We start from the raw sequence: 14,584 nt of genomic DNA, 5'->3' as shown, positions 1-14,584 counted from the left end.
TCACCAGTTTTCTCTATTGCTTAAACTTTTATCAATAGCTTAATGAATGTGTGCATGCTAAGTCGCTTCAGTCATGTCCAACTCATTCCAACCCTATGGACTGTAGCCCTCCAGGCTCAAGGGCTATAATCCTCCCAAATGTTTTTTGATGTGAATTATTGTTAAAGTCTTTACTGAAGTTGTTATAACATTACTTCTGCTTTATATTTTGGTTTTTTGACCTATCAGGCATGTGAGATCCTAAATCCCCAACGAGGGATCAAACCCACACCCCCTGCATTGGAAGGTGAAGTCCCCTGTCCATGGGATTATCCAGGCAAGAATGCTGGAGTGGGTTGTCATGCCCTCCTCCAACAGATCTTTCCAACACAGGGATCAATCCCACACCTGCTGCACCTCCTGCTTTGCAGGCAGATTCTTTACCACGGAGCCACGGAGAAGCTCAGTTTAAAGAATATTAACAAACAATATCATGCATTGAAGAGGTTGTAAAACTAGGAAGCTTGAAATTTTTTTAAACATGCATACACTAGCATAACCAAATTATCCAAAATTTTAATTGGCCCAGGAACTGTAGAATAATTGAATTTCAATTTTTTTTTGGTTATTGTTTGTTAAAGATTATTTGGGTAATAGCAAGAATCAAATTATTTTTAATGTTAAGATTTCCTATAAGAAATACACATCCAAGAAAATAAACATGCATTTCTCTATTACAATGCACATTTCAAGAGAAAACAAATTACTTGACATTTGTCTCCAGATATATGTTGCTCCTGAATCTGTGTAGCTTTACTCTCCAATAATAGAGACTGGAGTATGAAAAAGGAGAAAACAAAGCACACAAAGATAGATATTTTATCTTCATGTTTATCTTAAAAGACAGGTATTTCACTGTTGCTTATGGAACAAGGGGACATTACAACTAATGATATACGAACTTTGTTCACCACTTATTTTTCACTTTCAGTTTTACTGCTGTTAGTGGGAAAAGCATAAAGTGATTTCAGTTGCTGTATATCAACAGAATACTTAGCTTAGGCAAAATAAACTTTTTAACACACTCTTCCGTGCCCTTTAAGACTAACATTTTCTTTTCACATTTTAAAACTTTTTATTTGTGTATTTTAAAAGTGCGCATTCCAGTATTTAAAATCACTTTAACAAAGAGGAAATGGCACTCTAAACTGCACTTCACAGCCCACAGGACATCTTGGCCCAGCTTGCTTTTTGCTCTAAAGTTCACTGCTGCCCCATCCAGCTTCCTCTTTCACCAACTTTTCCTTTCCTTTTAGTCAGACAGGCAGATGAGAGAGAGAGAAGTGGCCTACACGTTGTTAGTAGTTCTACTTTCTTTGATGTGAAAAAGGGTAGCACAGTCATTTAAAGCTGAACCAACCTCTTTGTATCTTACAAAGTTAAACAGCAAAAAGAAGTAAAATAAGGCACTGCTTGTGGAATGTACCCGGCATTCTGGCACTGCAGGTATTGTGACTTCATTATGACTCCCCTGCTTGCTTTTCCTGTTCAATAGTTTCTTTTGAAGGCAGTGCATTTTTCTCTTGTGTTTCTGTTTTATTCAATTTCAACTTATCAAACTTCTCTAGCTCAGCCTTATGGGGTTTGTCAGACATGGTTGCAGAGGGAAGGGAGCGAGCTGTGAGCGAGTGAAGTCTGCTTTGCACTGTGGCCGCTGCCAATTGCCTAAGACTAACATTGGTAGTCAGGAAATGGTTCAGATCATTGTATGATGGGGCAGCAAGGATCAGGGGCAGCAAGGGTCAGAGGTAGCAGCGTTGATCAGCAACAACTAATCAAGAAATCAAACGAGGATGGCAGAAAAGACAAGGATCCTTGCAAGGGACGGGTTGGTAAGGATATCAGAACACACAGACACAGAAGGAAGGGCCCTTCATCCAGACGAAGTGGTTTTGACTGCACCATGTAGGCCGGAAGGGATGTGAGACTGCGTTTCAGAAAACTGGTTAATAAGCTAACTTAACTCAGTATGTTCAAATTAGTAGTCAATAGCTATTCAATTACTTAAAACAGGTTAATGGTCTTGTGTATACAGGAAATGGCCTAATCCAGCCCCCTGGGAAAATGGTGCTTATAATGTGATAAGATCGAGTACTGAAGAAAGACTTTGCTTTGCAACACTGCCGTGTCCTCTTTCTGAGCTACTTACGGCATTGACTGTTTTTCCCCAACGGTAGAAAAATATAAAAAAGCTAAAAATCTTGCCAAAAAATCACCATGAGCTTGTTTTTCAATCTTGTGACCACACGAGTGGTAATGGCTTGAGATATTCAATGTGAACCACATAAAATCAAGTAATATCTATACGTCACGGTGGAGAAGGCATCACTGAACAGTGCAGTTGTACCCACTCACTCCTCATGGATGCTGGCTCAGGAATGGTTGATAGGTGCCAGTAGTTCCTAGTGAGTCAGGGTACATTATAGCTCATTCATGAAGACCTCCCCACCATCTTCCGAACAAAACTGTGAGAAATTAATCACCTTAATATAGCTTGATCTTCAGGCAGCGGTTAGACAAGTGATTCATCAACTTCTGTTTGCTGCTGCTGCTGCTAAGCCGCTTCAGTCGTGTCTGACTCTGTGCAACCCCATAGACGGCAGCCCACCAGGCTCCCCCGTCCCTGGGATTCTCCAGGCAAGAACACTGGAGTGGGTTGCCATTTCCTTCTCCAATGCATGAAAGTGAAAAATGAAAGGGAAGTCACTCAGTGTGTCCGATTCTTCGCAACCCCATGGACAGCAGGCTATCAGGCTCCTCCGTCCGTGGCATTTTCCAGGCAAGAATACTAGAGTAGGTTGCCATTGCCTTCTCTGCAACTTCTGTTTAGACCCCACCAAATCCATGTGTGTGTTAATCACTTAGTTGTGCCTGACCTTTTGTAACCTCATGGACTGTAGCCCGCCAGGCTCCTCTGTCCATGGGATTCTCCAGGCAAGAATACTGGAGTGGGCTGACATGCCCTCCTCCAGGGGATCTTCTTGACCCAGGGATCGAACCTAGGTCTCCTGCATTGCAGGCAGATTCTTGACTGTCTGAGCCACCAGGGAAGCCCCCAGTATAATATAAACAATTATTTGGAGATCCTGAGTGCAACATTTAGAGGGGAAAACTCTGGCCATCTTATATGGAAATATTTTCCAAGGTCAAAATAAATACTTAATCCAAGAATATGTTTCCCCTAATCTGTACCCCAATACTGTACTTTTCTACAGTACTCACTACATTTATTTTATATTTAAACTATACGTTTCTATATTGTACCTGTTTCCTGTGTTTTATCAAATGCCTGTCTCTGGAATAGAGAGTGACATTTACTAGGTGCAGGATAAAAGCTCACTGCAGAGAATTCATGTAAGTAATTTAGGAGGTTATGCACCCTCATGGACGGAGAGGGCAATGGCACCCCACTCCAGTACTCTTGCCTGGAAAATCCCATGGACGGAGGAGCCTGGTAGCCTGCAGTCCATGGGGTTGCTAAGAGTTGGACACGACTGAGCGACTTCTCTTTCACTTTTCACTTTCATGCATTGAAGAAGGAAATGGCAATCCACTCCAGTGTTCTTGCCTGGAGAATCCCAGGGACGGGGGAGCCTGGTGAGCTGCTGTCTATGGGGTTGCACAGAGTCAGACACGACTAAAGCGACTTAACAGCAGCAACAGCAGCAGCACCCTCAAGGAAAGACCACTAATATAAAAGAACTATTTTTTACTCTACTTTAAAATGAAAACATTTATACATATAAGCTTTAAAACAACCACAAAATAGGTTCTATAACTTTCTTAAGCTTGTCAAAGTTCTAGATGCCCAAGGTTATAAGTACGGGGCACGTGCATTTTAACTTTCATTAACCCCCAAAAGTGAATTGTCTTTAAGCATCTTATACAGCATTTATCATTTGATACTTTTCACTTTTGGCCATGCAAAGTTATTTAGATTTGCTCCTGTTTGAAAAGCCTTCAACCTTCTCCAAGTAATTTGTAACTGTTTATGCCCTTTAAGTGCTATCTGTGTAAGTTTTTTTCTTTTTTTTTTCCTGAAATAAAGGGCTGAAATAACATTTCTGGCTCAGGAAACATTTTATCCACATAAAGTCAAGTATACTTTAAACATTCTACTTCCTCACGTAAAAAATACAAAGTAAAATTCATATCCAGTTTAAAATATGGGGTCAGTTCATGACTTGTTAGGCAAGTACATTCCTAAAATCTAAGTCTGACCATACTAAAAGTTGACCAAGTCTGTCTGCAGGATTTCCTCCTCCTGGGCCTCGCTGACACTCCTTTCTCAGCATCCTTTGAAGACCTACTCATACCATGTTTTCTCTTATTACTTAGTTTTGAAAATGGAAGTCAGGGAAGAGCTTCAGGCAGCCATTCATGTTGAGTTTTAAGCATCTTCCACTGAAGGACAGGGAAGACTGGTCTGCTGCAGTCCATGGGGTCACAAAGAGTAGGACACAAATGAGCAACTGAACAACAACAATATGCCAATTACTGTGATAATTGCTATAATTTTCCCATTTCTTTTTCACACCAACTCTGAAGTAACCACTGTAACTTTATTTTCCTGAAGAGCAAATTAGGACCTTAGAGTAAAAATAACTTGCCTATGGCCACTCAGCCAGCTACCACCAAGAGTCAGTACCAGCTTTGTTGGGTCCTAATAGCCTTGTTTTTCATTAGATGGCAAACCGCCTAGAATATCTCCCAAGGAAGTAATTTTTGCATGTTAACCCGTTAGTGAAGTCTTAAAGCAAAGAAATGTGCACGCTGTGTAGTGGAGTTTCAGATATTCACTAAGAGATGAAAATGCATATTTTGAGGGAGAGGTTCTGAATTCACACTCTGCACACATTACCTAATTTATTACATACGCATGTACAAACACACTCACACTTCAAAAGACAAATTGTGAACTTCCTACAATATAACTTATCATGAAAGAAGGATTCCTTTCATACTGTGAGGGTCAATGCTATCTGAACAGCCTAGGATATGGACTTACATTCTCTGCACGTACATTTATATATAGCTCTCCTGACTTCCGCTATGAATGACACACATCTGTCATGTCAACATTCACCACACAAGATGATCATATTATTTTCTTTATTAGGAAAAAGTCTCAATCTCATATAACTAACTTCCCACATGTCACCAAAAATCAAACTTCAGGCACTTATTAGGATATTTTACTTGTACTTTTATATGAAATATTTTTAATTTCTTTCATCAGATATGAACACATCTAACACATATGTATTATACATACACATACATATATATATATATATATATATATCTGGAGCTATATTTGGAATTGTGTTAAATATAGCTTCTCTACTCTGAGGAATTATGAACAGAATTTATGCAATTTTGAAAGAAATTCATATATATTATTTTAAAGTATATAAACTTGACTGAATAGTAAAAACTATGTAATGAGGTACTCCTCATACCAGTCAGAATGAACACAATGACCATCATTAAAAAGTCTACAAACCAAATGCTGGAGAGGGTGTAGAGAAAAAGGAAGCTTCCTACACTGTTGGTGGGAATATAAATTGTTGCAGCTACTATGCAGAACAATACGGATGTTCCTTCAGTTCAGTTCAGTTCAGTCACTCAGTCATGCCCAACTTTTTGCAACCCAATGGACTGCAGCACTCTTGGCTTCCCTGTCCATCACCAACTCCCAGAGCTTACTCAAACTCATATCCATCAAGTCGGCGATGCCATCTAATCATCTCATTCTCTATCAGCCACTTCTGCTGCTGCCTTCAATCTTTCCCAGCATCAGGGTCTCTTACAATGAGTCAGTTCTTCATATCAGGTGGCCAAAGTACTGGAGCTTCAGTTTCAGCATCAGTCCTTCCATTGAATATCCAGGACTGATTTCCTTTAGGATGGACTGGTTTGATCTCCTTGCAGTCCAAGGGATGCTGAAGAGTCTTCTCCAGCACCACAGTACAAAGCCATCAATTCTTTGGTGCTCAGCTTTCTTTATAGTCCAACTCTCACATCCATACATGACAACTGGAAAAACCATACATTTGACTAGATGGACCTTTGTTGGCAAAGTAATGTCTCTGCTTCTGAATATGCTATCCATGTTGGTCATAGCTTTCCTTCCAAGGAGCAAGCATCTTTAAATTTCATGGCTGCAGTTACCATGTGCAGTGATTTTGGAGTCCAAGAAAATAAAGTCTGTCACTGTTTCCATTGTTTCCCCATCTAATTGCCATGAAGTGGTGGGACCATATGTCATGATCTTAGTTTTTGAATGTTGAGTTTCAAGCCAGCTTTTTCAATCTCCTCTTTCACTTTCATCAAGATACTCTTCAGTCCTCTTCACTTTCTGCCATAAGGGTGGTGTCATCTGCATATCTAAAGTTATTGATAATTCTAATAGCAATCTTGATTCCAGACTGTGCTTCATCCAGCCTAGCATTTCATGATGTACCCTGCATCCTTCATAGCTCAGTCAGCAAAGAGTCTGCCTCCCATCCAGGAGACCCGGGTTCAATTCCTGGGTCAGGAAGATCCCCTATAGCAGAAAATGGCAAGCCACTCCAGTATCCTTGCCTGGAGAATCCCATGGACAGAGGAGCCTGGCAGGATACAGTCTATGGGGTCACAAGAGTCGGACACAACTGAGAGACGAAACACATATACACACAGACACCCTGTATATAGGTTAAATAAGCAGGGTGACAACATACAGCCTTGACATACTGCTTTCCAAATTTGGAACCAGTCTGTTGTTCCAGGTCCAGTTCTAACTGTTGCCTCTTGAGCAGCATACAGATTTCTCAGGAGGCAGTTAAGGTGGTTTGGTATTCCCATCTCTTGAATTGTCCACAGTTTGTTATGATATATAAGTCAAAGACTTTGGTTTAATCAATAAAGCAGTAATCAGTCAAGTAGATGTTTTTCTGGAATTCTCTTACTTTTTCTATGATCCAATGGATGTTGGCAACTTGACCTCTGGTTTCTCTGCCTTTTCTAAATCCAGCTTGAGAATCTTGACATTCTCAGTTCACGTACTGTTCAAGCCTTGCTTGGGGAATTTTGAGCATTACTTTACTAGTGTGTGAGATGAATGCAAATGTGCAGTAGTTTGAACATTCTTTGGCATTGCCTTTCTTTGGGATTGGAATGAAAACTGACCTTTTCCAGTCCTGTGGTCACTGCTGAGTTTTCCAATTTGCTGGCATATTGAGTGCAACACTTTCACAGCATCATCTTTGAGGATTTGAAATAGCTCAACTGAAATTTCATCACCACCACTAGCTTTGTTCGTAGTGATGCTTCCTAAGGCCCACTTGACTTCGCATTCCAGGATGTTTGGCTCTAGGTGAGTTGACCACACCATCATGGTTATCTGGGTCATGAAGATCTTTTCTGTATAGTTCTTCTGTGTATTCTTGCTCCCTCTTCTTAATATCTTATGATTCTATTAGGTCCATACTATTTCTGTCCTTTATTGTGCTCATCTTTGCATGAAACGATCCCTTGGAAGCTCTAATTTTCTTGAAGAGATTGCTAGTCTTTCCCATTCTATTGTTGCCCTCTATTTCTTTGCATTGATCACTGAGGAAGGTTTTCTTATCTCTCCTTGCTATTCTTCTTGCATTCAGATGGATATACCTTTCCTTTTCTCCTTTGCCCTTAGCTTCTCTTCTTTTCTCAGCCATTTGTAAGGCCTCCTCAGACAACCATTTTGCCTTTTTGCATTTGTTTTTCTTGGGGACGGTTTTGATTACTGCCTCCTGTATAATGTCACAAACCTCCATTGATAGTTCTTCGGACACTCTTGTCTATCAGATCAAATCCCTCGAATCTATTTGTCACTTTCACTGTATAACCATAAGGGATTTGATTTAGGTCAGACCTGAATGGTCTAGTAGTTTTCCTTACTTTCTTCAAGTTAAGTCTAAATTTGGCAGTAAGGAGTTTGTGATCTGAGCCACAGTCAGGTCCCAGTCTTGTTTTTGCTGACTGTATAGAGCTTCTCCATCTTTGGCTGCAAAGAGTATAATCAGTCCGATTTTGGCATTGACCATCTGGTGGCGTTCACGTGTAGAGTCTTCTCTTGTGTTGTTGAAAGAGGGTGTTTGCTATGACCAGTGCATTCTCTTGGCGAAACTCTGTTAGCTTTTGCCCTGCTTCATTTTGTACTTCAAGGCCAAATTTACCAGTTACTCCAGGTATCTCTTGACTTTCTACTTTTGCATTCCAGTCCCCTATGATGAAAAGAACATCTTTTTTGGGTGTTAGTTCTAGAAGGTCTTGTAGGTCTTCACAGAACCATTCAATTTCAGTGTCTTCAGCATTATTGGTTGGGGCATAGACTTGGATTACTGTGAGATTGAATGGTTTGCCTTCGAAATGAACAGAGATCATTCTGTCATTTTTGAGATTGCACCCAGGTACTGCATTTCAGACTCTTTTATTGACTATGAGGGCTACTCCATTTCTTCTATGGGATTCTTGCCCACAGTAGTAGATATAATGGTCATCTGAGTTAAATTCGCTCATTCCAATCCATTTTAGTTCACTGTCTCTGAAAACGTCAATGTTCGCTCTTGCCATTTCCTGTTTGACCACTTCCAATTTATCTTGATTCATGGACCTAACATCCCAGTTCCTATGCAATATTGCTTTTTACAGCATTGGACTTTACTTCCATCACCAGTCACATCCACAACTGGGCATTGTTTTCACTTTGGCTCCATCTTTTCATTCTTTCTGGAGTTATTTCTCCACTTTTCTCCAGTAGCATATTGAGTACCTACTGACCTGGGGAGTTCATCTTTCAGCATCATGTATTTTTGCCTTTTCATACTGTCTTTGGGGTTTTCAAGGCAAGAATACTGAAGTGGTTTGTCATTCCCTTCTCCAGTGGACCACATTTTGTCAGAACTCTCCACCTTGACCCGTCCGTCTTGGGTGGCCCTACATGGCATGGCTCATAGTTTCATTGAGTTAGGCAAGGCTGTGGTCCATGTGATCAGTTTGATTAGTTTTCTGTGATTGCGGTTTTCATTCTGTCTGCCCTCAGAGGATAAGGACAAGAGGCTTATAGAAGCTTCCTGATGGAGGAGACTGACTGTGGGGGAAACTGGGTCTTTTGATGGGTGGGGCCATACTCATTAAATCTTTAATCCAATTTTCTGTTGATGGGCAGGGCTGTGTTCCCTCCCTGTTGTTTGACCAGGACCCAGAGACCCCACAGAGACTGAGCTAGACCTATGTTAGGTCTGGCTGGGCACTTACCCAGACGCGCCTGTGAGTGTCCAGGAGTCTCTGGGAGAGGTGTGGGTCAGCAGTGGCCTGCTGCAGGGCCGGGGGCACGAGTGCGGCCATGCATGCACGGGACCTTGTGGAGGATATAGCAGTTATCTTCATTACCTCCACCACAGTTTGGTCTCAGGTCAAACAACAGGGAAGGAACACCGGCCCGCCCATCAACAAAAAATTGGATGTTCCTTACAAAACTAAAAAAAGAGTTGCCACATGATCCTGCAATCCCACTCCTGGACGTATATCTGGAGAAAACTCTACTTTAAAAATATACATGCATCCCAGTGTTCGCAGCAGCACTATTTATAATAGCCAAGACATGGAAGTAACCTAATGAATGGATAAAGAAGATGTGGTACATATAAGCAATGGAAGATTAGTGAGCCATAAGAGAGAAAGGAATAAGGCCACTTGAAGCAACATGGATGGGTCTACAGATTGAGTGAGGTAAGTCAGATTTAAAAAAAAAAATCTCACAGGATAACACTTAAATGCTGAATCTAAAAACATGATACAAATGAACTTATTTGCAAAACAGAAATAGACTCACAGACATAAAAAAAAAAAAAAAAACCTGATGGTTATCAAAGGGAATAGAGGCGAAGGGGGAGAGATAAATTAGGAGTTTGGGATTAACATATACACACTACTATATGTAAAACAGATAAACAGTAAGGACCTACTGTATAACACAAGGAACTATACTCAAAGTTTTGTAATAACGTATAAAGGAAATGAACCTGAAAAACAATATGTGTGTGTGTGTGTGTGTATGTGTATGCATAAATGAATCACTTTGCTATATACTTGAAACTAATAAAGATTGTAAATTAACTATATCAATTTAAAAATATATAAACTTTTATATAGTATAAAGTATATAAGGTTTTTAAGGTGTATAAATAAAATTCATAAACTTTAACCTATTAAAACCTCTTTTCCCCATAAAAAAAGTTAAATCTGTCCAGAAACAGATTCTTCACTTTTTAAACCAATGTTTTCCCTCAGATACACTCCACTCAGTTATAGATCAGAAAGCCTATTTAAGGCAACTATTGACCTTGTTGCATGTATTCATGTTATTTATGTTTCTATCCATTATGCTAACCAATGGAATAATTATGGATTAATTCTAATAAACATTCTTTAATTAATTCATATTAATTAGATGTATTCACAATTAACTGATTCTCAGAAATACCTACAAATGAAAAACGGTCAAGATTCCTAGTTTAGAACCCTCCAGTAGATCATGGTTTAAAATGCTACCTAATCAGATTAAATTTATACTGGTTCATCATTTTAACTGGGTAAAATAAGAAGAAAAGGCTAAACAAGAATCATAGCAATTTTTTAAATATATCTCAAACATCAACTAGTTCATTCAGAACATTCAGAAAATGTTAAGTAAGACATATGTTTCTAGGGCTTAACAGTGACCTAGTTCTTCCGTGTCCCTCCTTCTATAAAATGGTACAAATAATAGTACTCACTTCATGTGGGGTTTAGATTTTTTTAAAAAAGATTGTATCTATTAAGGATTTGGTTCTTTCATACATCTATGGCCATCAACAAGATGAGGAAATATAACTTATTTCTCTTGACCTCCTCAGGAATAGATGTTGAAATAATATTAAAAAATGATACTATTCAGAACATAAAATAACATTTGATTTAATGGTGCTTTTAATTCGCATCAAAACAACTATTTCAACCATTCTATAATAATGTATATGTATTAAAAATCATGGAACATTTGAAATTCATGAACATTTTAAGGATAATTCTAGTTATCCAGATAAGTGGCTACACCGAGCATTAAGGGACTGTCCAAGATACCACTAAAGTGAATGACTCTAGCATGAGCTAACAGATAAGACGTTCATAGCATAGAGCCTGGGATAGTCAGAGAATGAAATGTGGGTCGTGCAAGACTCAGTTCAGTTCAGTGGTTCAGTTGTGTCCGACTCTTTGCGACCCCATGAATCACAGCACGCCAGGCCTCCCTGTCCATCACCAACTCCCGGAGTTCACTCAGACTCACATCCATCGAGTCCGTGATGCCATCCAGCCATCTCATCCTCTGTCATCCCCTTCTCCTCCTGCTCCCAATCCCTCCCAGCATCAGAGTCTTTTCCAATGAGTCAACTCCTCTCATGAGGTGGCCAAAGTACTGGAGCTTCAGCTTTAGCATCATTCCTTCCAAAGAAATCCCAAGGTTGATCTCCTTCAGAATGGACTGGTTGGATCTCCTTGCAGTCCAAGGGACTCTCAAGAGTCTTCTCCAACACCACAGTTCAAAAGCATCAATTCTTCAGCACTCAGCCTTCTTCACAGTCCAACTCTCACATCCATACATGACCACTGGAAAAACCATAGCCTTGACTAGACAGACCTTAGTCGGCAAAGTAATGTCTCTGCTTTTGACTATGCTATCTAGGTTGGTCATAACTTTTCTTCCAAGGAGTAAGTGTCTTTTAATTTCATGGCTGCAATCACCATCTGCAGTGATTTTGGAGCCCCCAAAATAAAGTCTGACACTGTTTCCACTGTTTCCCCATCTATTTCCCATGAAGTGATGGGACTGGATGCCATGATCTTTGTTTTCCGAATGTTGAGCTATAAGGTTATATCTTATAACTAAAATACATTTGACTCCAATTTTGAAGCAGACAGTAAAATATGATGGAGTGTAACTGTCAAATTTGACTGAAGAATCAAAGTGAGTATCTGTGTACTGTCTGATCTCTGCTAAAATGTCCAAATTAGTTTGTACCTGGCAGTAAACTTTGAATTAGCCTGTTCAGTTCAGTTCAGTCACTCAGTCATGTCCGACTCTCTGTGACCCCATGAATCGCAACACGCCAGGCCTCCCTGTCCATCACCATCTCCCAGAGTTCACTCAGCCTCACGACCATCGAGTCCATGATGCCATCCAGCCATCTCATCCTCTGTCGTCCCCTTCTCCTCCTGCCCCCAATCCCTCCCAGCATCAGAGTCTTTTCCAATGTTAGAGGGTTTATTTTAACATTGTCTGTTTATGTCATTTATGCTACTCATATAATTTTTGAGATAACAGGTGATTTATTATTTTATAGCTATTCAATTAACATGAAAAAAAATCTAGATTTTATAATGCTGTTAAACTCTTGCTTCTTCTTTCCCCACCTGCCTGTGTAGTTTTGAAGCAAGTACTTCTTTAGTTCAGAAACTTTTTGCTGGAGGCATGTTTGAGTTTTCTAACACTGTCTCTATATTTTTCCTGCTAAGTATTTGGTCTGCTTTAAGTATAACATAATGGGCCAAACGGCAACTTCTCTTACTTTGGAGATTGTTACATACATGGGAAAACTGAAACCCCACTGATTTCTAAAATTTTCACCAAAGTCATCATAAAAGACAACACAGCAATTTTTAAGATAATGGACTGCCAATGGAAGTTTATTTCCACATTTGGATGAGCTTATATATGGAATGCTCACTGGACAGAACAAATAAAAATCGCATCCATCATCAGACAGCACTGATTTTAGGGCATCACTTTTGGAATAAACTCACTGTTAAATGACGGACTTTAAGGAATTAAATTCATATGCATCCATATGATGTAATCTTTTTCTACACAGTAGAGAGTAGATATAATCTGATAAATGAGGTGAATAATAAAGCATTTCTAAGATTATTTAAATTTTATCACTTTTTTGAAATAAGTGAACTTGCATACTACTATAATAACCACTACAATTTTAAATTATTTCTGCACTAAAGCTACCAGCTCACTACAGTTCTTAAACTTCATAAAAAACCAAGACTACATATATATATATATATAACTTTGATTTTTTAAATATACACTGAATTTATCAATATATAATTAATATGCATGCATGTGTGCTCAGTTGCTTCAGTCGTGTCTGACTCTTTGCACCCGACGGACTGTAGCCACCAGGCTCCTCTGTCCACGGGATTCTCCAGGCAAGGCTACTGGAGTGGGCTACCATGCCCTCCTCCAGGGGATCTTCCTGACCTAGGGATCGAACCCATATCTCTGCATTGCAGGTGGATTCTTTACCATGAGCCACCAGGGAAGCACTATATGTTAATACATATTTAGTGTCTTGGTTGACACTCTCCAAGATAGTTTCTTATTCTGCTCTCTATCCCTCCACCCTTCCCTACCCCCATGGATGCATAGTTATCTATCAGTATGTTTCCACCACTCATTCTTCCCTGAAAGTTACACATTCTTTCTTGAGACTCTCTAAAACTCTCCATTGGTACTTTTCTTGCTGCAGTATATATTAAAGGCTCCACGTCTGGTGAAAGTAAGCCCTCTATCTAAAACAAAATTCTATTTTATCTACTTTGGATTTCTTCTTTTCATTTGCCTTGCTGCAATTTCTATTCTAGTACTTTAAAACAGCCACAAAATTAGAAAGAACCCTTAAACACAGAGCATGAACAAAGTTAGTTTAAAAACAAAATAAGTCACCAAAATAATACAGCTTTGAATGCAGGTAGGCTATAGCTGAAATTGCAGTTACCACAACTTAGCAGGCTTTGGGGCTTTCCAGACTCACCACTGATGGCAATCATATAAAGGACTGTATCTGTACAGTACACTAAAAGGAACAAAAAAATCCTTTCATGGTGGTCAGACGGGACCCATCCAGGGGCTCTAGCTTCCCTTGGCCCCTCTTTTCATGTCTGAAAGCTCAAAGAACAAAACCCTGGAGTGGAAATCTCTGGGTTACATTGCTTTTGATGCATTAACATAATAGTATTTCTAAGCCTCAATTTCCTAATTTTATATAGACGTAGCAATACTTTCTCTGCCAGAAAACAAGGTAAGTAACACATCAAGCATTATGTTAGACACTAAGACATTCATACATCGTACCTAAAAATTTTAGTGCCTGACAATGATACTCAATATATAAGTCACATGAATAAAACAGTACTCTTCACAGAACAGTGTCAGGTGCATTGTCAATACCATGAAGTAGACTGCTCACAGAAGACTAGCTGATTGATTTTTTTTTAATGAGTAAGCAGAGCTTTAAGCACATTAAAACTGATATCGGTCATTTCAAAGGCAAATTAAAGGCTTCTCTAGAACCAAACACCAAATGAAGGCTAGAAGGAGCCAAGAATTAGAACCGTGTATTCAGTCATGGTTAAAGAGCTCTAGGAAACACCACTCCAGCCTTCCAATGGCAGAGATGGAATCTCAGAA

General features: G+C 39.5%; 2 protein-coding genes across 2 annotated transcripts in view; both read right to left on the bottom strand.

The window, feature by feature from the left end:
* Positions 1 to 14,584, bottom strand: part of MDGA2 (MAM domain containing glycosylphosphatidylinositol anchor 2) — a 921,279-nt gene that overhangs the window by 851,079 nt on the left and 55,616 nt on the right. The window lies entirely within an intron of this gene.
* LOC138073877 (thymosin beta-4-like) lies at positions 1,500 to 1,634 on the bottom strand. The gene has a single exon (XM_068965815.1). The coding sequence runs from the start codon at positions 1,632 to 1,634 to the stop codon at positions 1,500 to 1,502; it is 135 nt and encodes a 44-aa protein (XP_068821916.1).

The sequence above is a fragment of the Capricornis sumatraensis genome, chromosome 2 (assembly GCF_032405125.1).
Source record: "Capricornis sumatraensis isolate serow.1 chromosome 2, serow.2, whole genome shotgun sequence".
Taxonomy (NCBI): Eukaryota; Metazoa; Chordata; class Mammalia; order Artiodactyla; family Bovidae; genus Capricornis; species Capricornis sumatraensis.
Note: the sequence above shows the minus strand (reverse complement) of the source record. Positions and strands in the feature narration are given on the sequence as shown.